This window comes from Saccopteryx bilineata, chromosome 4, assembly GCF_036850765.1.
Source record: "Saccopteryx bilineata isolate mSacBil1 chromosome 4, mSacBil1_pri_phased_curated, whole genome shotgun sequence".
Taxonomy (NCBI): Eukaryota; Metazoa; Chordata; class Mammalia; order Chiroptera; family Emballonuridae; genus Saccopteryx; species Saccopteryx bilineata.
Window position 1 is genome coordinate 80,525,917 of NC_089493.1, and position 24,781 is coordinate 80,550,697.

The 24,781-nt window shown below is 44.1% G+C and overlaps 1 protein-coding gene across 7 annotated transcripts in view; it reads left to right on the top strand.

Annotated features, from left to right (window-relative positions):
* INO80 (INO80 complex ATPase subunit) overlaps nt 1–24,562 on the top strand; it is a 168,468-nt gene extending 143,906 nt beyond the window's left edge. For 6 of the 7 annotated variants that reach the window (XM_066277063.1, XM_066277062.1, XM_066277065.1 and 3 more), the window contains 8 exons: nt 2,484–2,556; nt 11,376–11,534; nt 12,234–12,336; nt 15,140–15,228; nt 18,384–18,539; nt 18,841–19,000; nt 19,710–19,925; nt 22,979–24,562. In XM_066277063.1, coding sequence (XP_066133160.1) covers nt 2,484–2,556; nt 11,376–11,534; nt 12,234–12,336; nt 15,140–15,228; nt 18,384–18,539; nt 18,841–19,000; nt 19,710–19,925; nt 22,979–23,196 — 1,174 coding nt within the window. In that variant the 3' untranslated portion in view covers nt 23,197–24,562. The remainder of the gene's footprint in view (nt 1–2,483; nt 2,557–11,375; nt 11,535–12,233; nt 12,337–15,139; nt 15,229–18,383; nt 18,540–18,840; nt 19,001–19,709; nt 19,926–22,978) is intronic. The other variant, XM_066277069.1, reaches the window with a different exon arrangement.
* Nucleotides 24,563–24,781: the final 219 nt, after the last annotated feature.

Consider the following 24,781-nt stretch of genomic DNA (forward strand, 5'->3'; position numbering starts at 1 on the left):
AACTGTGCCTGTGCTGACCAGACTCCTTGAGATGGGGGGAGGTTCTGAGTGGCTACAGTAGGCCAATATATAGAGAAATAGACAGCTGCTTTTGAAAACATAAAAAGCATGCTTTGCCAAATATTTTCATTATTGTTAATGAAAAGACATCAAAAGAAAAAATTGTAGTTTCACCTAGAAAGCTCGTGGCTCAAAGGTCAGCCAGAGTAAAGAAGAACTCCTGTTATAAAAAGCCATTTGCGTTCCCTTCATACAATATTTATTTATTAGGGATCCTTCCAGGAAAGAGTCTGACTGAGACTAAAGACTGTTTGCCAGGATGTCCTGACTGGGCAACATTCAGAACATGTGACCAGTGCATGATCTTAGAAGCCATTCACAAGGTCTTTGCTCTGGGGTGCCTTTGCCTTAGCTTCACTTCTTCCTACCCCATGGTATTTACCAAATGGATCCCCAATTATCTAACCACTCAGGGTGGGCCTTGGAAAAACATGAGGAAAAAATGAGTGTGCTGTGGATTTTTCTTTCTTAGTGAGAGTGTTGTAGATTTCCAGTGTCGTCTTTCATGCTGGCCCAGCAAGTCTTTATTTACTGCAGTCAGCTGCATGCTCAGTACTATTTGGGTATTTTGGTGCAAAGTAGCTTTAGTGGGTGATTAACTCCAGAAGAGTAAGTGTATGACTTAGACATTTCTTTACAACATGATTTTGTAGACTACCTGGAAGCCTGTTCTCTAAGGCCTCTTGCATCACAGACCCTGAGTTGAGATTCCTTTTCAGCCCCTTAGAGGGCACCCAAACCATCATGCCTTAAGTTTTGCTAATTTATTTTTACCTAGCTCTGTTCACTAATGGTTTTATTTGTTTTGTTTTGTTTCTTTCCTGTGTATAGTCCCTATTTATAAGTGGTTACCACCTCTGGGGTCTTATCTGTCTGGCTGTCCAGACTATGGAAATGACTCATTTTTTTGCCTCTACCTTTTCTTTTATTGTAGTTACCAACTGCCTTCTACCTCCTTCCCTGTCTCTCCTTGTTCCCCAGCCCCCACCCAAGCTGGACTTTTTCTGGAATTACCAAAAAAGTTCTAGCTATTGGGTGACTCGTCAGTTCTCACACAAGTCAGGGAGAGAAGCCTTTGACCCCTGACCTCACCTTTGTACTCACCAAGAGAGGGAGAGATGTATGGGAAAGAGCAATCTTCTCAGGGCAGGAGTGGGAAAGGTTATTCTGGAAAGATTAGTACAGCCTAGAAAGCTCAATTTTTATTTGAAGAGTTAATTGTGGTTAAGTATTCTCCTTTGGGCTGTGAGGAATGAAGCTTCCGTTTATATCATCCCACATCTATGGGAAAATGTTGTTTATAAACTGAAAGATAGATGCCTTTTAACTTTTTGGTTTGCCCTGTATGATTTAATCATGAAAATGACATCTTATAAATTATATAAATAAAATTATGAAATATAAACATCATGATAAAATTAAAGGACAAACAGTAAAACTTCCATAAGAGTACAGAGTTTCTGGAATCATGTCCTACAAGACACCTCCAAACATGCTTCGTTATCCACACGTGCTTCTAGGAAAGCTGTGTCTAATTAAATGCAGATAATGAACAGATTTCTACTAGGACCTGTCCAGCTTAGTGATTAACCAGGATGCTTATTTCAGAATAGCTTCTTCTCTGATATTCATGTTTGCTGTTGATGTCATCACTTAAGTCACTTCAGCTGCATGCAAAACATTTCTATTTTATATCCAGGAAATAGACCTTCAGCAGTCAAGTGATGGTATCAAGGATAAAAGCATCCTGATGTCAGCGTGCTTTTCTATTTTTTTTTACTTGAATCCACAGAATAAAATTAATTTTACATCGGGATTTAGTACCTGTATACCATATCTGATATTTCAGAAAGTAATACTTCTCCTTATGACCTGGGATGATGTATTATAATATTTTCTAATCTGTTCTATTTCTTTCTTTAAATTATCTCTTAGTCCTGGGATCTTGGCTCATTTTTCTGAGACTGACTTACTTCATCTGAAAACGAGTGCTTTGGAATTATAATTAATACTCAAATTACTGGAAGTTATGTTCCGGGGGAAGCACCAGAAAATACTGATTTATTTGTCTCCTTTGTGTGAACTACAAATGGTTTGACTTGTTAAAAATATGACTTAAATACAAAGAAAAGCCTCTACTTCCATGATACCATACTTTTCTATTATATGTATTTGCTACATGTTTATAATTATATTATATAATGCCTATCAGTTGGTATTAGTAAGCAGCAAAAATATATCTTCAAATTGGAAGATGATAACCCTGGTTTGATCTTAGCAAAGTGTCAAAGAAATGTTAGATCAGGCCTGGTGAAATCTCTTTCTAGCCCTAGATGTGTTCTGTATTCAAAGATTCCTCTCGTGCCACATGCCATTTTTCTTTTCCAGCTTTTCCTCTTAACATATCTCTTCCTCTTCTGCAGAAATGACATCTTTGTGTTCCTGTTAAGCACACGAGCTGGAGGACTGGGTATCAATCTCACTGCTGCAGATACGGTAAGTCATGAGAGCATAGTACAACAGATATGCAGGTTTTCTAGTATGAATATATTACTCTGTTTGTATTAACCTTTGCTTTGTGTCAGAAACATTTATTTCTTTGCCTTCAGTTATGTAATGAGAGTGGTTGTGCTTTGCCTAGAACTGGAACATTTTAGCTTTCTTTTGGACTTTTCTATCCATTCTGTTGAAATAAATGTCTTATACACTCACTCAGCAAATAGTTAGTGAGTACTTACTGTGTATGTGACACTATTCTAAACACTTGGAATATGTCAGTGAATAAACAGATTGAAGAAAATTAGTCATTCCAACCAGGAGTGATAACTGAACAATTCAGGAAGGGGTTTTTATGTTTGTTTTAAGATTTAATTTATTGATTTTACAGAGAGAGAGAGAGAGAGAGAGGATGGGATGGAGCGAGAAGTATCAACTCGTGGTTGCTTCACTTAAGTTGTTCATTCTTTGCTTGTTGTATGTGCCTTAACCAGGCACACCCAGGGTTTCGAACCAGCAACTTCAGCATTCCACGTCGACACTGTATCTGCTGCGCATAGACCAGGCAAAATTGGTTTCATTTTTTTATTTATTTCTTTTTCACTTTTTAAATTTAAGTGAAAGGAGCGGAGATAGAGAGACAGACTCCCATATGTGTCCCAACCAGGATCTATCTGGCAACCCCTGTCTGGGGCTGATATTCTGCCCATCTGGGGCCATGCTTGTGACCAAGCTATTTTTAGCTCCTGAGGTGAAGGCTCCATGGAGCCATCCTCAGCACCCAGGACCAGTGCACTCAAATCAATCAAGCCATGGCTGTGGGAGGAGAAGAGAGAGAAAAAGCGAAGGAGGAGCTGTGGAGAAGGTGATGGTCACTTCCCCTGTGTACCCTGACGGGGAATCAAACCCAGGACTTCCATACACCGGGTCGATGCTCTACCTCTGAGCCAACTGGCCAGGGCCAAAATTGGTAATATAAAAAAATAAAATAGTACTGGCTGGATAGCTTGGTTAGAGCATTGTCCCAAAGCACAGAGGTTGCTGGTTTGATCCCCAGTCAGGGCACATACAGGAACAACTCGATGTACCTATCTCTCTCTCTCTCTCCCCCTTCCTATCTTGCTGAAATCAATAAATTAAAAATTTTTTTTAATAAAATAAAATAAGGCATTTCATCAAATGATCTATCCTTTCATACCCAATCTCCTTGGAGGAATATTTTACTATCTGAAAGGGAGAAGAAAACATTTCTTTTGAATCTCATGAGTATTTCCAGGATTCAAATATATTTAATAACAATTCCAGTAATCTTTTTTTTTTTCATTTTTTTAAACTTTACTTATTCATTTTTAGAGAGGAGAGAGAGAGGAGAGATAGAGAGAGAGAGAAGGGGGGAGGAGCTGGAAGCATCAACTCTCATATGTGCCTTGACCAGGCAAGCCCAGGGTTTCGAACCGGCAACCTCAGCATTTCCAGGTCAACACTTTATCCACTGCACCACCACAGGTCAGGCAATTCCAGTAATCTTTTTTTTTTTTTTTTGGTGGGCCATAGTCTTTAATTCTAGCTTGCACCCGGCAGGCAAGTAAAAACACACACTGGGCTCCAAAACCCACTCACATTCAGGGCTCACAAAGCCACTGACTTATCCGAGTTTCCTAGAATCAAAGGTTTCTAGCTCACCAGCCTTATTCTCCTCAGTTCCCCATCTCCTTCCTTATCCCAGATACAAACTCTGCACAAACTGGTATCTCACTCAGCACTCCACCATCTTGGCTGCTTCTCCTGGTCACATGGCCTCTTTTTGCTCTCTGCTCTGCTCCTTCTGCTCTCTCATGCTAATCATCCCAGGAACCAAGAGAGGATTTCCAGTAATCTTGAGACATAAAAATGCATAAATGAAGAATTGTTTTGTAGAAGCCATGCTTCTAAAAATGTCATTTTTTTCTTTTTTTTAAAGATTTTATCTATTAATTTCCCCAGGGGTTAGGGTGGGGACATGAAGTAGTTGCTTCACTCTAGCTGTCCATTGGTTGCTTGTCATATGTGCCGTGACCAAGCGAGCCCAGGGCTTCAAACCAGTGACCTCAGCACTCCAGGTTGGCGCTCCATCCACTGCGCCACCACAGGTCAGGCTAAAAATGTCATTTTAATTGGCTATTGTGGTGCATCTCTCTGAAATACAGAACATCAAAATTCCTACTAATATGAGGATACAAAGCCTGGAGGGTCATGAACAAATGAAGTACAAGGGTGTGGATGCCATAATAGACTCACAGCAGCAGAGCTGGAACTAGATCTTATATTTCACAGTCTCCACTCCTAGGCTGTTCCATCTTTTCTCCTTATTCACTACTATACCATAGAATTGCCTACTTTCTTTTTTTTCTTTTTTTGTATCTTTCTGAAGTTGGAAATGGGGAGGCAGACAGACTCACGCATGCGCACGACCGGGATCCACCCGGCATGCCCACCAGGGGGCAATGCTCTGCCCATCTGGGGTGTCACTCTGTTGCAACCAGAGCCATTCTAGTGCCTGAGGCAGAGGCCACAAAGCCATCCTCAGCGCCCGGACCAACTTTGCTCCAATGGAGCCTCGGCTGCGGGAGGGGAAGAGAGAGACAGAGAGGAAGGAGAGAGGGAGGGGTGGAGAAGCAGATGGGCGCTTCTCCTGTGTGCCCTGGCCGGGAATCGAACCCAGGACTCCTGCACGCCAGGCCAACGCTCTATCACTGAGCCAACCGGCCAGGGCCTAGAATTGCCTACTTTCAAGAATGAAAAACAGATTCTATAATATCACTAAGTAGAATATCAGCCATAGTATTCAGGTATACCTTCTTTGGCATCTAAACTTCTTCAGGCAGTTAATTGTGCTGGGACATGGCTCCAGGGCCTGAGAACCGCTGTTCCATAGCTAGGTAGATTCTCTGTCTTATGTGCATGCACATCATCAGCCTCAGGCACCTTAAAGGAAAGCTGTCATTGTTGGTAGGTGCTGTTCTTATGAGTTTTCTGATGTGGTGGCTCATTTGGTGCCCTGTTGGATGGCAGAAAGTTGGCTTTCTCTTTGCCCCTTACTTCTGTGTAAGCATTTCATAGAGTCCCAACTTTGTCATACTCTCAATGTAAGTACAAGAGTCATCACCTTCCCTAGCTGATCTTTTGGACTCCAGTCTTAGCCCCCAGGACAGGCCCCATATCCTGTGAATATCCTTCTTCACTAACCATGCTGCTCTCTTGCTTAAAACTCTTCAGGAAGTCTCCATCATCTACAAGATAAAGTATCCTTTATGTGCCATAAAAAGCCCTCATTTTGTGGCCTTTATCTTCCTTTCCAAACTAATTCCCCTTCTAAAATTTATGTTATAGAAATAATGATTGACTTGTAGTTTTCCTGAACACACCATCCTGTATCACAGAGTTTTTTCAACCGCCAGTCTGCAGACCAGCCCACCAGAAACTTCATGCAGGCCCACAAAAAAGTTAACCACCCAGCCTGGGCTGTACAGTAGATAAAGCATCGACCTGGAATGCTAAGGTTGCCGGTTTGTAACCCTGGGCTTGCCCAGTCAAGGGCAAGGGCACATATGGGAATTGATGCTTCCTGCTCCTCCTCCCCTTCTCCCTCCGCCCCTGTCCTCTCTAAAATGAATAAATAAAATCTTAAAAACAAAAAAGTTAACCACCTTGATGTTGTATGAAGATTATAGACCCAATGATCTTAGTCGAATTTGCTTTTACTCCGGCTGATTTTTGCCTTAGCAGTCCCCAAAATAATCCTATTTTCACCGGTTCCCAAGTATGAAAAGATTGAAAACCACTATTGTATCACACTGTTGCATCAACTGTTCTCTCAGCATAGATCATTCTTCTTCCACCTGGTAAACTTCAAAACCGCATTTTTGATCAGGGATTGTTGTGTTATATGGGCTGGTAAAGCTTCTCTGGTAAGGTGACATTTGAGTCGAGATCAAATGAAGAAGGTGAGGAAGCAAGCCAAACATATATCTGGCAGAAAGAAGGGCATTCCAGTCAGAGGAGATAAATGCAAAGCCCCGAGGTGAGAACATGCTTGGCACAATCAAGCAACCGCAAGCAGCCCTGTGTAAGTGGAACAGAATGAATGAGGGGGGAGAGTGGTGTGAGGTAAGTGTTGAGGAACAGATTATGTAGGACTTAGGGCATGGTAAGAATTTTGAGATGGAAACCCACTGAAAGAATTAGAACAGAGGTCTAACATGATTTGGCTTAGGCTTTAAATGTGACCCTCTGGCTTGGGGTTGTGGTAGGAGTGGGGAAAACTATAAAGAGAAAGGTAGAGGCAAAAAGTTCAGTTAGTATTTAGACACAGAGGATGGTGACTTGGACAAGGTTTGAAGCAGTGACAGTGGTGAGAAATAATTGGAATCTGCATGTATTTTGAAAGTACAGCCAGTGTGGTTTGCTGCTAGATTGGATGTGGGGCATGCAGTGTGAAAGAGAACTCCAAGCTATTTGAGCTGAGCAACTGGAATGATGCAGATACCAGTACTGATTAAGGGGAATACTGGGGGGATGGGGACTGGTTTGATTGGGAGACTGAAAAGTATGTTTTGGGGTGCGTTAAGTTCAAGAATCTTAGCCAGTTCTAAGTGGCTATGTCACCCAGGCAACTGGGTTTGGAGTTCAGAAGATTAAGGCTGAAAATGTATTTTGGAATCAAGTCAGAGATGATCATTTAAGACTATGAGGCTGGGTAAGTTCCTTTGATCAAAATGTATGTTCCTTTGCAGCCTATTTCACTTTGGTCTGTGGTTTCTTAAGGAATGGTTCCCCTATTCATTCAAATGTCAAAAAAATAAGCAGCCTGATCAGGAGTGGCGCAGTGGATAGAGCGTTAGACTGGGATGCAGAGGACCCAGGTTCGAGACCCCGAGGTCACCAACTTGAGCGCGGGTTCACCTAGTTTGAGCAAAAGCTCACCAGCTTGGACCCAAGGTCGCTGGCTCAAGCAAGGGGTTACTCGGTCTGCTGAAGGCCCGCAGTCAAGGCACATATGAGAAAGCAATCAGTGAACAACTAAGGTCTCGCAACAAAAAACTGATGATTGATGCTTCTTGTCTCTCTCCGTTTCTGTCTGTCCCTGTCTATCCGTCTTTCTGACTCTCTCTCTCTGTTTCTGTAAAAAAAAAAAAAAAAAAAAAGCAGATATGGGGTTGGGGTCTGCATCATGCTTTCCATGTTCATATAGTTTGCCTTGTGTGGGTAAGAGCTCCTGCCAGCCACAACAAAGAACCAAAATCAGCCCGTAACTCATAGCTAGAGTAATAGAAATAGGAATTCCCTTTTCTTCCTGGGGCTAGAGAAGCTCTGAATATCTGAGTTCCCAATTCAAAAATTATTTACATTTACTTTTGAAGCAGGGAGGGGCTTAGTCACTTGTAAATTAAAACCTTCTGGACTGCTCCTCAGAAAAATGAGACCACAGATTGAAATGAATTCCTAGGTTATGCTTTGTGTGAAGTCAGGTTATACTCTGTATGTGTGTATTATTAGAGAAACAATAGGCTTAACTGCTTGCCTGGCATTTTCCCTTTGTCCTGAGATTTATTTAGCTTTGGAAGATCCCCAGAACCATTTATGGACAAGGAAGAGGTTAGTCAGCCTAAAATGTCAGGAAAAATTCAATCTCTTGTGATTGAGAATGCATATAAAACATGTATTTATAAATAGTGGGACTCTGGCCCACTCTGTTAGTAAAAACATGGTTTTAGCATGTGATTAATGGCAGCTGCCCGTTACTCTGTGTTGTTCTTTGTGCATTCTTCCTGAAGTAAGGAACTCTTTGCATTTGACTCTGTTTAGTGAGGGGTTGTTATAATCTGCCCTGTTTCTATGTCAGACTTGTTTTAAATATTTACATGTAGAAAGAGAACAAGGAGCTCTGTCTCTTGGTAGCAGTGTGAGAAGTCCTGTGTCCCGTGAGACAACATGGAACAGCTTTCAGCTCTCCCAAGGGGCTAAACTTCCACCCTTTCTCTTGGGGGAAAAAAAGAGTTGTACTAATCCATCTTTTTCTGGTCCCTCTTAAAATTTTCCTTTTTTCCATTTCAGTTTCTTATCCCCTGAAACTACTTCTTACTGACCTATATGTAGATAGCTAGGTGCTTCACCTCATCTCAACTCTTACCTCCTCTGTCATTCCTGTCCAGCGTGGTGTTTACAACCCATGAAGGTGCTATTAATATATTTCCCCTTAGTCATCGCTGGGCCACGCTTTGTGGATTGACTTGCTTTAACCTTTCCTAATTGAGTCAGTTATTCTAATCCTTTTGTTGTTGTTTTTCTCTAGAATGTCTCGCTGAGTTCTATGAACCTGATTACCAAATACAGGTGCTTCTTTGTTCCACTGAGATGGGCATTGTCTCCTCGATTCCCCGCCCCCATCTCCATCCCAACTTCCTGTCATGGTTGATTCAGTGTTCATTTTATTGTCAAATTAGATAATTACCATATGTCTAGCTTGGTTTTTAGTTCTCATTTTTCTTTTAACTAACTTATGCAAATTTCACATTCTTTTTCCCTGGGCAAGTATTTTTCTACATAGAATTTTCTTCTCTTCCTCCCAAATTTATCACCTCTTTTAATCCATTTAAATGATATATAGCCACTAAATTTGGCAGGGGGAGTGGGGAGGTTCAAGTTAAATGCAAGCTTGTCTCCGTAGGCTTTAATCTTCTTACTGTTTATGAGTTCAAAAGAACCCAAGCTGAAGCGGATTTGGTTGTTACTGAGACTTCCAGGAAAAATGTAAATGTTAAGGAAGCACCTATAAAATGATTCATAATATAGAACTTCCCACTGTGAACTCATACTGAACCATTGTCTCAGGCGTGGACAACTAAAAGTACTATATATTGGGTGTGACATCAGCTCTCTTTCCCACATAAGTAGTCATTTTAGGTAAGCTAGGCAAGTACTGTCGTCATCCCCCCCCCCAGTCCAATTGGCAGTCTCCTCTTCGTTAACTTTGTCTTTTCTTCCTCTTGAAAATTTAAACTGGATTTTCTAGAATTTTGCATATCTTATTGAAGCTCCAAAATGTCCTATGGTCAGGTTTGCTATGGTCCTCTCCAAGTGACACAGTGTGCACTTGTAAATCCTAGGTTTGTGGACACTGTGGATTAACCTTAAGCTTTCACAGTGACTTATTTTTTGGGCAGGCAGTTTATAATTTTCTCCCCAGGAATTCTAACCTATACTAAAAATTGAGGGAATATAAAAAGCAAGACAAAGGGAGTATCTGTAACGGTTGTTATTAGGAGAGGCACGAGCGTTTTGTTCATCTTCATCCAAAGTCTGAATTCTGCAGAGAATGGCAGAAGAATTGCCTCTATTTTTAAATGAGAAAACAGGAATAGTGTTAAGCAATAAGAAAAACATCATAGAAAAACTGTTTCAAGAGAGATAAATCACTCTTCAGTTTACATTTTTAGGCTCTGTCTAGTGTCAATCAGCTAGTATCTATGGGATTCTTATTTACACGGATGGAGTTTGTCCTCAAATAAGACTAGATGGAAGGATATTTTAAATAATATACATGAAATAATTGAGCACCCATAGAAGATAGGCAGTGATTAAGTAGAAACTTGGTCTAGGATAGGTACAGTGAGACTGTAAGAAAGGATAGGTTCTGAAGTAGCTCTGGCTGGATTTGGTGACTTGATTAAATATACAGGAGGATGAATGAGAGATGAGGGCCATTCTGAACTGGCTTTCTTTCAGGGAGTCTGCTGTATTAGGAGGTTCAGGAATCTTCAGGTCTGCTGAAGACCCAGGAATCTTGGTTTTAGAATCATTTGTAGGATGGGGAAGGGGCGGTACATTTTACTGTTGTTTGTGTTTGTTGTTTAGCAAACTAGAAGTAGCTTCCAGGGAACTACTAAACATTTCTTCCCTGGGATTCAGGATAGGAAATGACCCAGTTGATGGAAGCCTGGAATGCCAGGAAAGCCAAGTCTCTCTTAGCAAGGTAGGCCTAATGTTAAAGAGAAGGCTTTCACATTCCTCACATCTCAGGCTTACAGCTTACTTAGACTGTATAATCTTGGACAAATTCTCTAATTCCTCTGTGCCTCGGTTTCCTTATTATAAAAGGGGTTTTAATGTAGTAGTACCTAAATTATAGTGATTATGGGATGTGAGTGAATACACATAAAACACCTAGAACGATGATTAGCAAATAATAAGCACTAAGTGTTAACTATTAATATTATTGCCATTCCCCCTCTTTAAAATCCCAGAGTATGTCTCTTGCCCAGGACAAGTGAAGGACTGGCTTGGATTTTTTTTTTTAGGTGAGAGGAAGGGAAATAGGCAGCCTCCTGCATGCACCCCAACTGGGATCCACCTGGCAACCCCATCTGGGGCCGATGCTTGAGTACTGAGTTAATTTTAGTGCCTGAGGATGATGGGCTCCAACAGAGCTATCCTCAGTGCCTAGGGCCACACTAGAACCAATCGAGCCACTGGCTGCAGGAAGGGAAGAAGGAGAGAAGGGGGAGAGGGTGTGAGGCAGAAGCAGATGGTCACTTCTCTTGTGTATCCTGACCAGGAATTGAATCTGGGACGTCTATACACTGGGCTGATGCTCTATCCACTGAGCCACTGGCTGGGGCCTGGCTTGGTTTTATAAATGGAAACCTGCTCATCTTAATGTCTTAGAAAAAAATTTGACATCAAACTATTGCAAAGAGATGAGTGGTTGGGTTGCTCTCAGAATTCCTGGTTTTGCCTGAGATTGCCTCAGTCTTTGCTATATTGTTGTCCTGCCTCTGCAGGTGATTTTTTATGATAGCGACTGGAACCCCACTGTGGACCAGCAGGCCATGGACCGAGCCCACCGCTTGGGGCAGACAAAGCAGGTCACTGTATACCGGCTTATCTGTAAAGGCACCATTGAAGAACGCATTCTACAGAGAGCCAAGGAGAAGAGTGAGGTAAGCATGAGGCAAAAGAAGTACTTTACTGGTGGAGAAAACAGGAAGTCCAACCACATTGACAAGACTAAGATACTCTTGCCTTTTGTTAGTCTGAAGGGGCTAAATTTCTTCTGATAGAAAATAAAATAAAAAAGAAAGGAAAACCAGGTTCTATACGTAATCTCTGCTGCACTGGCTTTTACTCTCAGTTTGATCTGTCTCTGAATTATATGACAAATATGCTAATTTTCAAAGAAATTATTTTTTTTAGGGAGAGAGAGATGAGAAGCATCAACTCATAGTTGCTTCACTTTAGTTGTTTCTTTTGTTGATTGCTTCTCATATGTACCTTGGGGGGTGGTGCTCTAGCCCAAGACCTGGGATTTCTAACCAGGGTTGTCAGCATCCCAGGATCACACTCAATCCACTGTGCCGCTGCTGGTCAGGCCAGGATTTGTTTGTTTTTTTTTATCTTGATTTAGTACTGTGGATCTTCTAGCTATCAGTTAGTTGCCTCAAGCAAAGAAGTTCTTACTGTCCTTTCTTTTGGAAAGGGAATAATCTGGATGAGCTAGAATAATGGAATAATCTGAATGAAAAGAAATAGGGAATCTGGGAGCCTCTCTGAAAGAGTGAGGAAGATGTTTCTCTCTTTTGAAGATTTGCCATAATGGAATGGATGTGCCTCATTGTGACATTTTAATCTGCTTTGTATAGATTCAGCGGATGGTGATTTCTGGAGGGAACTTCAAACCAGATACCTTGAAACCCAAAGAGGTGGTTAGTCTTCTTCTAGACGATGAAGAATTAGAGAAGAAACGTATGTACTCTAAATGTCTTATTAATGCTCTCTCCTCCCTACAATAAAATGTTTTTCTGGCCCCACACATCTGAAAATGGAAGTCACCCTCGGCTGAGTGCCAAGGGTAGACAAAGCCAAAGACTATTTGGGGAAAAAACACTTTAATGTTAGTATTTTATATTAAAACAAAAATAAAGATGTGTTATGGAGCCTGACCTGTGGTGGCGCGGTGGATAAAGCGTCGACCTGGAAATGCTGAGGTCGCCGGTTCGAAACCCTGGGCTTGCCTGGTCAAGGCACATATGGGAGTTGATGCTTCCAGCTCCTACCCCCTTTTCTCTCTCTGTCTCTCCTCTCTAAAAAATGAATAAATAAAATAAATAAATAAAAATGAAGTGGATGCCTATGTTGATCCTGCAACACGGGGAGGTCCTGAGAGGTCATTACAACTGTAGGCTTTAAAAAAAAAAAAAAGATGTGTTATGGAGTAGAAGGTAAAATTTATATAAATGTTTAAAGTAATATGACTTCAAATAAATTTGCACCAGGAAGGCTATATCTTAGACTCCTCAGTGGTAATAAATTTACTCTGCCCAGAGGAATCTTTTTCTGGAGAAGATATAGAAACATGCTGTCATCACATAGAAACCGTTCTCTTATGTATTTTTGGCTTTTGAAAACAGTCCTGGGTGGTTGGCTCAGTGGTAGAGTGTTGGCCCAGTATGTAGATGTCCCAGTTTGATTCCTATTCAGGGCACACATGAGAAGCAACCGTCTGCTTTTCTACCCCTCCCCCTCCCTCCTCTCTCTCTCTCTCTCTCTCTCTCTCTCTCTCTCTCTCTCTCCCCCTCTTTCCTGTTCTCCTCCTGAAGCCATCACTCCTTTGGTTCGAGTGCATTGTCCCTACACCTGAGGACAGCTCCATGAAGCCTCCACCTCAGGCTCTAGAAATAGCTCAGTTACAGACGTAGCCCCAGGTGGGGGTTGCTGGGTGGATCCCAGTTGGGGAGCATGAAGGGAGTCTGACTCTCTTACCTCCCTTATTCTCACTTGGAAAAAGAAGAAAAGGGAAAAAATATATATAATTAAAAAAAGAAAAAAATAGGTTTTAGGCTTCCTTTGTGAGCTTCTGAGGACTTCCACAGCCTCACCTCAGAAAATAGATGAGGCCCTGGCCAGTTGGCTCAGTGGTAGACTGCCAGCCCAGCATGTGGATGTCCCGGGTTCAATTCCTAGTCAGGGTACACAGGAGAAGCAACCATCTGCTTTTCCACCCTTCCCCCCTCTTTTCTCTCTCTTTCCTCTCTCTCTCTCTCTCTCTCTCACTCTCTTCCCCACCCATAGCTATGGCTTGATTGGTTCCAGTGCATTGGCCCTGGGCGCTGAGGATGGCTCCATGGTGCCTCTGCCTCAGGCTCTAAAAATAGCTCGGTTGTGAGCATGGCCCCAGATAGGCAGAGCAACAGCCCTAGATGGGGCTTGCTAGGTGGATCCTGGTCAGGGCACATACAGGAGTCTGTCTCTCTATCTCCCCTCCTCTTACTTGGAAAAGAAGGAAAAAAAATAGACAAAGCTCCTTTCTTATGTGTTCACATTTGCCACAGCTGTCTAAAGACCTTCTAGGCCTGACCAATGGTGGTGTGCAGTGCATAAAGTGTCGACCTGAGACGCTGAGGACTCAGGTGCAAAACCCTGAGATCACTGGCTTGTGCAGGTTCACAAACTGAAGCATGGGGTCACCACCTGGAGCATGGGATCATATAAATCAGGGGTCCCCAAACTACGGCCCGCGGGCCACATGCGGCCCCCTGAGGCCATTTATCCGGCCCCCGCTGCACTTCCGGAAGGGGCACCTCTTTCATTGGTGGTCAATGAAAGGAGCACATTGACCATCTCATTAGCCAAAAGCAGGCCCATAGTTCCCATTGAAATACTGGTCAGTTTCTTGATTTAAATTTACTTGTTTTTTATTTTAAATATTATATTTGTTCCCGTTTTGTTTTTTTACTTTAAAATAAGATCTGTGCAGTGTGCATAGGGATTTGTTCATAGTTTTTTTATAGTCCGGCCCTCTAACGGTCTAAGGGACAGTGAACTGGCCCCCTGTGTAAAAAGTTTGGGGACTCCTGATATAAGTGATCCTGTGATTGCTGACTTGAGTCCAAAGGTGTTTGGCTTGAGCAAGGGGTTACTGGCTTGGCTGGAAACCCCTCCCCTCTCAATAAAAGCACATATGAGAAGCAGTCAGTGAACAACTAAAGGGCTGCAACTATGAGTTGATGCTTCTTATCTCTCTCCCTGTCTGTCTCTCTCTCCCCCCCCCTCAAATAAATAAAGATCTTTTGGGATTCTACACCCACACTTGATCTATGCAGTGCAGAAATATTGAAAGGCTGAAAAGAAAATAAAAAGAGGCCTGACCCGTGATGGTGCAGTAGATAAAGTGCCAACCTGGAACACTGAAGTCACTAGTTCAAAACCCTAGGCTTGCCTGGTCAAGGCACATATAAGAGTTGATGCATCCTGCTCCTCTCCTCCTTCTGTCTTTCTCTCTCTAAAGTGAATAAGTAAAAGTTAAAAAGAATAAAAACAAGGAGAGGCTCATAGTAATTAGATTGAACCATGGTTTGAACCAAAAACTATTAAGATTCCAAGAACTCTGTTCCTTCCCCAAGATGGAAAAACCACCAGTTATCTATGTTGGACAGATAGAAGTAATACTTTGGAATATAAATATCAAAGGATATGCCTGCTCTAATTTTTAAGAATGAAGATTATGATTGCCTCAGGTACTTCATCAGATTTTTTTTTGGGGGGGTAGTAAGATTGCGACAAGAAGAGAAACGCCAGCAGGAAGAAACAAACCGAGTCAAAGAGCGCAAGCGCAAGCGGGAAAAGTACGCAGAGAAGGTATGTCAAACTTGGGGTGGCTGACGGACTGGTGGGGTGGTGCTTACATAAAAGGCTTCAGAACACATAGTTTGTCATTGTGGTTACTGGCTGGTTATCCAGCTGCAGCTGTGTGTAATAGCATGGCTGTCTATGCTTACTGACATTGGATGAAGAGAAATGCAGCCTTGGCAAACCTGTCCTTCCCACACAAACCCACCCTGTCTGTAGTCATGCCTAATTATGGAAACCATTTGTTGGGATGTTATAAATCATAAGGCTATTGTAGGTAGAATGGATGTCACTTATATTATTAGAGTCCATAGACTCTTAGAAAGGGCTTTAAGAGGCCATTAGATCCAATCCTTCTCCCATGATTCTGCTAGAAGAATACCTTCTATTTTTCCATTGGAAAAATAAATCTCTGACCAGTCTAGTCTGTACATCTCTTTCACTTTAATTTACACCAAGAATTTGAGCTGGGTTTTTTTTTTTTTGTCTCCGTTCTGACATTGTTGCTTGAGCCACCCAGGCTAACTGCAAGTGGGATGTAGTTCCCCTACATTTCTCCCTATGTTGCTGTTTCTACTAAAGTTTATATCAGGGCCTTGGCCAATTGGCTCAGTGAATGTCTCATCGTCCCAATGGACGATGGGACATCCCACGTCCCATCCCCAGTCCAGCCATGTATGAGAAGCGACCATCTGCTTCTTTTCCCCTTTCTCTCCCCTTCTCGTTCTCTTTCCGTCTCATAGCCAGTGGCTCAATTGGTTCGAGCATCAGCCTCAGGCACTGAGGATAGCTGGGTTGATTCAAGCATTGGCCCCAGACAGGGGTTGCAGAGTGGATCCCAGTCAGGGCACATGCAGAAGTCTGTCTCTCTATCTCCCCTCCTCTCACTTAAAGTATTAGGTCAGTCATTCTTATCCCTGGCCCTCATTGATTTGTAAATCGAAGTGAGGCCTTCAGGACTTGTCCTTATTTCAGGAGTTAGTCATTAGTTCCAGCTAGTTTCCCAGACTACTAAATGTCCGAGGATTGTTGGTTTGGAACCACTTTACTACCTTATAGAAAGATATTTTTTCTAGTGAGCTTAGCTTATCTTTGGTTTATACTGCTCTCCTCATCTTCCCCAACTCTGGTTTGGCCCCTGCTCTTGAACAAGGCAGCCATATGATCTCCAGGCATCTCTATAGCTCTTGAGCCCTCGAGTCTGACTATTGCATGTGCCTCGTTTCCTTGGACTCTTTGGTTTATCTACATCATATTGATTGTCTGACCACATGTTAAAGTTGGTTGTTTTAAGTGGAGATCCGTTTCTTCCTCTTACCCATGCTTGTATTGGACCTTGTGTCAAATAGGCCGTATAGCCTTCATGATCAGCAGCCTAGTTGCCTGTGTATATTATATGATCTTCCAGTTCAGACACTAGCTCTTTCTACTGTAAAATTCATACCCTCGATTGTACCTTCTGCTTAGCAAAACTGTTTCCAGCCTGAAGGATGCCCCTGATAGTTACTATAGTTATAAACCTGAAAAGCCCCAGTAATGAAGAACCATGTTCCTCCTGGGCTACCCAGTACCTCAGATTCTCCTTTAAGACTCCATCATCAAATCTCTCCCATTATTTAGTACTTTTTAGAATTAAAATAGCTTTAACATTCAGAAACAATACCACAGTTTTCTCATACAGGAGACTGTAGGGTTTACTGGGTTTGTATCAGATGTCATCCCTACTTTGAGCATAGAACTTTCAGATAAATATCCAGTGATAATATATATAAACTACACAAAGATATACCATATTAATCCTAATGAAGGTATAGCAACAAAGGCAGTTAGGTAAGTAGGTGGGTATGATTCCCAGAATTTTCCAAGCACATTGTATGATGGATTCCAGGTCCCTAATCTGTGACCAAGCCCTACTGAACTTGGTTCTAGAACTGCTATTGTAGTTTAGTCACGCAACCCTTAAATTTTTATATATAAATTGAGGAAATAATGACTGAAAAAGTTTTGACAAATACTATTATTCCTTGGGTATGATAAGAATCTTCATTTTCCTTATGCATATTTAAAAAGAAGGCAAAATAAAAAAGATGTGCAGAAAATATACAATAGGCATTAGGCCTCCCTCTTGTCGGACTGCATCAGCTCGACCCCTGAGCAGTCTGCACACGTACCACTGAGGACACCTGGGCGCCGCGTTGTCCCACGCAGCTGCCCTTTCACCTCTGTGTTATGGTAGAATATACATAACTTATTAACCCACCCCTTTCTCCTTTCTTAAGAGGTTTTTCCCTTAAAAATATACTAACTAGCCTGACCAGGCAGTGGCACAGTGGATAGAGCGTTGGACTGGGATGTGGAGGACCCAGGTTCGAGACCCCGAGGTTGCCAGCTTGAGCGCGGGCTCATCTGGCTTGAGCAAAGCTCACCAGCTTGGACCCAAGTTTGCTGGCTTGAGCAAGGGATCACTCGGTCTGCTGTAGCCCCACAGTCAAGGCACATATGAGAAAGCAATCAATGAACAACTAAGGTGTCGCAAGGAAAAACTGATGATTGATGCTTCTCATCTCTCTCCGTTCCTGTCTGTCTGTCCCTATCTATCCCTCTCTCTCTGACTCTCTCTCTGTCTCTGTAATAAAAAAAAGCAGGCCCTGGCCAGTTGGCTCAGTGGTAGAGCATCAGCCTGGCGTGCAGGAGTCTTGGGTTTGATTCCCGGCCAGGGCACACAGGAGAAGCGCCCATCTGCTTCTCCACCCCTCCCCCTCTCCTTACTCTCTGCCTCTCTCTTCCCCTCCTTTCCCTTCCCGCAGCCTAGGCTCCATTGGAGCAAAGATGGCCCTGGGCACTGAGGATGGCTCTGTGGCCTCTGCCTCAGGCGCTAGGATGGCTCTGGATGCAACAGAGCCACGCCCCAGAGGGGCAGAGCATCGCCCCCTGGTGGGCATGCCGGGTGGATCCCTGTCAAGCGCATGCGGGAGTCTGTCTGACTGCCTCCCTGTTTCCAGCTTCGGAAAAATGCAAAAAAACAAACAAGAAAAAACCACTAAAAAAAATGAAACCTAGACATTTACTAAGTCAAATTTCTATCATCACTTTCTTCCCTGACTCCACTTTGCTTTTGATGCTTGTACTCATCTTTGTCCATATTTCTTGTTTTATGTTCCCAGAAGAAGAAGGAAGATGAATTGGATGGGAAAAGGAGAAAGGAGAGTGTGAACTTGGTGATTCCATTTGTTCCCTCGGCTGATAATTCCAACCTCTCTGCTGACGGAGACGACTCCTTCATTAGCGTGGACTCAGCCATGCCCAGCCCGTTTAGTGAGGTGAGGCTCCTTTTAGATGCCTGCATCGCAGCAGGGGGACTGTCCTGACCCGGTAGCCTTTGCTTCGCCTGGAGTCCTCCTGAATTTTAGAAGGGATTGCACATGGAATCCATAAGGAAAAAAAGCAAATGAGGACAGGCTGGCTTCTCTGGAGTCAAAGCAAGGGATTTAACCCTCAGGAGTAAAGTCAGGCAGGAGAGGGAAATAGTGGCAAGACCTGAGGAGCACATCCTCACATACATACAAGGGCCGTGGGCTGTGGGCGCAAAAAATAGTGGCGACGCTACCTTTCCTCTTCTAGATCTCTATCAGCAGTGAGCTGCACACCGGCTCCATTCCCCCCGATGAGAGCAGCAGTGACATGCTGGTCATTGTGGATGACCCAGCCTCTTCAGCACCTCAGTCTCGAGCCACCAACTCTCCTGCTTCTATAACAGGCTCTGTTTCGGATACCGTGAATGGTAAGTGATACTTCTGCCCATTACCACTTGGGCCTGTCCACTGCCTCAAGGAAGGCATTGCTTTAGTTGTGGGATGAGGTCCGATTACTTCTAAGATAATGTCGTTTTCTACTTTCTTTAAAGAAGAGTGGAATGGAGCTAGAGGAATGTGTAGTCTCATTCTTTCATTAGCACTGTGAAGAGAAAGGGAGAAAGAGAAGGTTTAGGGAAAGCAAAATAAGAACATAAAGATTTCAAAATTCTTTGTAGTCATCCCAGTCTTTCATAATTCACTCTTATTTTTGCTAGTTGAGTTAGCTTCTCTGGGCCTTTCCTCACGTTATTTTGTGGGCCCAGCATTGCTGGTGTTCCACGAGGAGCTCCAGGTTTAAAACTTGGGAGTAAAAGGTGACTCTGAAGCAGGAGCATGCTGGAGCATGCAGGTGGATCTCAGGTAGCCAGTTCCTGGAGTTCATTTAGTAATTAGCTCATTTAGAGAAGAGATTCAGGAGCAAAGGAACCACTCTTGAGAAGTCAGCCTGTTTTAGCTGTTTAGAATCCTTACCAACTCTGTGTGACTTGATGGCCCAGCCATCAAATGAGGACATAGACTCCTGTGGAAGCCCTGAAGCACAAATACCCTGTGAGCCAGTCTTCCTGGTTAGGGGAAGAGTCTGTTAACATATGAAGAGATTGATATTTTTTCTTTTTGACCCATTTATCTCCACAGGAATTTCCATTCAGGAAATGCCAACAGCAGGACGCGGTCACTCAGCCCGAAGCCGAGGCCGCCCCAAAGGTTCAGGAAGCACAGCCAAAGCAACAGGGAAAGGCCGGAGCAGGAAGTCCACTGCAGGCAGTGCTGCTGCAATGGCAGGAGCCAAAGCAGGGGCTGCGGCGGCCTCCGCGGCTGCTTATGCTGCATATGGGTACAACGTGTCTAAAGGTATGGAGGCCCAGGGCAGGGGCAGGCTCCATTCTGAACCGGGGCAATCTGGAGGGTCTATTGAGCACTCTGCCAGGCAGAGCAGGTAGGACACCCCCAGGCCAGATGCTTCTTCCCAGAGCTTGTATTGGGTCTGCTTCTGCGTTGAAGAGTCCTGATTCTCCCTTGTCCTTGTGACTTAGTGCAGTGCTGTTTTCAAGGTGGAATAGTTCTGAAAAGAGCTGAATTTCTAGACTATTCTACTTTAAAAAGAACTTTTTTAAAATGAGAGAGACAGACAGACATAAAGGGAGAGATGAGAAGCATCTATTCATAGTTGCGGCACTTTAGTTGTCCATTGATTGCTTCTCATATGTGCCTTGACCAGGGTGTTTCAGCTAAGTCAGTGACCCCTTGCTCAAGCCAGCGAGCTTGGACTCAAGCCAGCGACCATGAGGTTATGTCTATGATCCCACGCTCAAGTCACCTGAGCCCACAGTCAAGCCAGTGACCTTGGGGTTTCAAACCTGGTTCCTCAGCATCCCAAGCCATTGCTCTGCACCACCACCTGGTCAGGCTAAACAGAATTTTTCCTGCTTTAAAAACTGATGTTTTTCCTGAGACCCATATTTCAGTAATTACATTTAAGTAGTCCAGGCCAGCATAGTTAACATTTACCTTGAAATGTGATCCGTTACTGTACGTATTAAGCACCTGCTGTGTGCATAACAGTATAACATTATGGACCCTACTCATGAGTGTATAATAAGAGTAAGAAGGGGAAGCTGTATGCGGACTAGGTTGAACAGCAATATATAAATACATGTACTGAACAGAAAACGAGGGAGAGAGGCCTTAATTGTGGTGAGATCAGGAGGAACCATGGACCTGATTACGAGTGGCCAGACTGTAATCCAGAGAAGAGAAGGAAGATGATGATTTGGATTGGCTACAGAGAGTTGCCAATGACCAAGGTGTATCAGGGTTCACTGAGAACAAGTCAGTTAGGCTCTCAAAGGAACAGTGGGAGCAGCAGGAGTCAAGGTTGGCAACACATGGCAAGACCTGATGGGCAAGAGTTTATCAGGGGTATAACGAGGGCCTCTGGAAAGTTGGAGAAGGAAGTGGTTGTTGTGACCATGACAAGTGGAGAATGGTTGTAGCAATGGAACGTAGGACATCCAAGATGGTAGAAGGTGAGCTCCCATTTACAGACCTCTCTCCGTTTAAAACATGGGCTTACTATTTAGCTCATAGGATTTTTGTAGCAAATAAGGGCATTAATGAATTAAGAGTGTTCAATAAGTGGTGGTCACCTCCCCTTCCTCCTGTTGCAGAGATGTCAGCTTTCATTTATTTGTTCACTCAACACATGTGAAGATAATAGTTTAGGCCAGTGTGTCTTAACTCTTATCACATTTTTGGGAAACAGTCTTGCTAGTAGTCAAGGCTGCGGTGGCAGGGTCTCACCCACAGTGGGCAGAGCATGGTACTCATCAGGCTTTCTTCTAGAGAGCCAACCTGAGAAGGGGGCAGTAGGGGCAAAAGAGGCAACAAGGGGCACAGTGTTGCAAGAAAATTCAACAGTGCTTGATAACTAGGAATGGACATCAAGGGAAAGGGCTGCCTCAGAGATCACCTGCAGTTCCTCCGAATGAAAGACGTATGTCAGCCCAGCAAGTACTTTGAGTTCTTTTTAGGAAAGTAAATCCAGTACATGAAAAACAGTTGAAGCATCATATTAGATGTCTTATCAGCCCTGGCCAGTTCACTTAATGGTAGAGCGTTGGCCCAGCATGTGGAAGTCCTAGGTTCAATTCCCAGTCGGCACACAGGAGAAGCGACCATGTGCTTCTCCACAGCTTCCTCTCCCACTTTGCTCTCTCTCTCTCTCTCTCTCTCTCTTCTCCTCCCACAGTCGTGACTTGATTGGTTTGAGTGTATCAGTCCCAGGCTCTGAATATGGCTCTGTGGAGCCTCTGCCTCAGTCACTAAAATTAACTCTGTTGGGAGCATGGCCCCAGGTGGGCAGAGCATTGGCCCAGATGGGAGTCTCCAGGTGGATCCCGGTCAGGGCACATGTGGAAGTCTATCTCCCCTCCTCTCATTTGGGAAAAGAAGGAGAAAAAATGACAGTGTGTTATATATAAGTGGATTTACCCCATACAAGATGAAAAGGGAGTTCACTGTTGCCCAAGAAGCTGTCACTGAAGATGGGAGATTTGAACTGGGTCCTTGAAGTGGCAGTGCTTGGAGAACAGGGCAAGGATGAGTGGGCAAACTTGCGCCCTCTAGTCAGACTGGGGAGTGAGGAACATCCCCTGACATGAAGAAGCACCTCATCACAAGTGGTGTCCCAAGTGGTGTGGGAAGAGGAAGTTAAAGCTCATCCCTCACCCTTGGTTTCCCCACATTGTGTAATGTGTGCTCTATCCTTGAGCACCAAGGTGATATCTTACTCCCTGTTGTGGAAGTAATGTAGAGATGGCTGGGTAGGTGTCCTACTTCTCTTAAAAATACATCCCTCTTACTGGAAAAAAAGCCTGACTAGGCAGTGGTGCAGTGGAGAGCATCAGACTGGGACGCAGAGGACCCAGGTTCAAAACCCCGAGATCACTGGCTTGAGCATGGGCTCATCCAGATTGAGTGTGGGCTCACCAGCTTGAGCACAGGGTCACCAGCTTGAGCATGGGATCATAGACATGACCCCATGGGCACTGGCTTGAAGCCCAAGGTCGCTGGCTTGAGCAAGGGTTCATTCACTCTGCTATAGCCCCCGGTCAAGGCATGTATGAGAAAGCAATTAATGAACAACGAAGGAGACTAAAGGAGCTGCATTGAAGAAGTAATGCTTCTCATCTCCCTTCCTGTTTGTCTGTTCCTCTCTCTGTCTCTCTCTGTCTCTCTCTACCTCTGTCGCAATAAAAAAGAGAGAACAAGCAAATATGTTAATAAGAGATTGGCAGGGAGATTGGTATGACCTCTCCTCCAGCCCAGGCTCCAGTAAAAAAGGTCCGGCTTTGAGGCGCTCAGACAGGATGGTGCTCATGCTGTTGTCTTCTCCATCCCCACAGGAATCTCTGCCAGCAGTCCTCTGCAGACATCTATGGTTCGGCCTCCTGGCCTTGCTGACTTTGGACCTTCAAGCGCCTCTTCTCCCTTGAGTTCCCCTTTGAGCAAAGGAAATAATGTTCCTGGGACTCCCAAGAACCTCCACTTGACAAGCAGCCTAGCCCCAGACTCTCTAGTCCGGAAACAGGGCAAAGGCGCCAACCCCTCTGGAGGACGGTAACTACCTGGGCCCTCCAACTTCCTTCAGCCAAACCACGGGCTAGAGTTCCGGCCTGCAGATGGTCTTTGGATGACTTGCCCAGTGCAGCATCTTGCATCCCAGGTCAGAGGGCTGAGATGACCAGTCGTAGCAAGTGAAAGACAGGCAGGTGGTTACTGTGAGCACTTTTACCACCTGTGTCTCAAGAGGAGTGCTTTGGGTTTGCCCACAGGAAGAAGGCCCAAGGGCAGGGATCCACCCCCAGCATCTCAGATGAACTTCATAGCCACGTCCTAAACCTCATACTGGGGAGGGCCTGACATAGATCCCCTATAGATGCCCAGGCACACTGTCCCCATCCCCATTCCACTCTTCAGTTCTGGTCATGTCCTTTGCAAAGGCTCCACAAGTGCTGTGAAGCCTTCCATGGTGGGAACTTCCTTTAGGGCTGGGATTTCTTACAGGGCTAGGAAGGGAGGAAATCATGTATCTGGCATCCCATCTTTGGGCAGCTCCCCAGGTCTCCAAACCCTATTGTCAGAGTGTCACCATTGAAGAGAGCAGTGAGTGCAAAGAAGGTAGCAGCTTGTGAGGGTGACAGATGGCTAGAGTAACCATGCCTAGAGGCTGTTTTCCTAGCATTTCCTCCCATGTCTTGCATGGTTCACACCAGAGAATCTTCAGGTTCCACCAGCAACAGTAGCAGCAGCTCCCACCTTGGGACTCTCAGAAGCCAGTAAAGAGACCAGGAGCCACCTCAATCAGCAGGACATCTTCACTGCCCCTCCTACAGTCTCTCCTTACCCTTCCTGAATGCACAGTCTCCCCACCCTTGCCCTTCAGCCCCCTGCTTGGCTGTATGCACTGTCTGTATTGCACTGAGAAAGGAAGGGACAGCAGGAGTGAGGAGGAGAGGATGGAGAGGGCAGCTCAGCGCTGACTCTCCTGGCCCTGGCCCCGGCAGCCTGAGCTTGCTTCCCTCCAAGAGAGGCAGAGGGGTGGTATTTGCATGGAAGGTGTTTCTGCCTGCCCCCAGCCTGATGTTCATGGTGGAGCAGGTGCTTCCAGGCAAGCCAGCCTCTAATTTGCACACCTGAAAATCGCGGAATTGAGTTTAGATAGATTGATTTTTAAAACTTCTTTCGGAGTAGGGGTGGTAGGGGAATCATTTAATTTAAATCATTAAGATTCTCCTGCCAAACCCAGACTCCTGTGTACAGATGCTATTTAGAGGGAATCAGAAAAATGCCAAGCTTTTTTTCTCTTTGAATGTGCTGTCTATTTTTATAACTGAACTTGTACATATGTATAAAGAGAGACACATCTTTCTTTTACTAACTGGAGAAAAAAATCTTAAATAAAATGGAGTGAGATAATTTTATGTAAATTGGTGTGTGTGTGGTCTTTGCAGCTACCTCTCCTTGAAGGCATTTGGGCTCTTGGGGTGTGTGGCAGGATAAAGGGGAGACAGCCTCCAACATCACTCCTGTGGCCAGAGAAGATGGGTAGTCCGTAGGACAAGGATGTTTCTGTGGTGCTTCCTCAGTGGCAGTCTGTAATGGGGTTTAGGAATTTGCCTGGTAGGCCAAGGCCAAGGTCCTCTGGG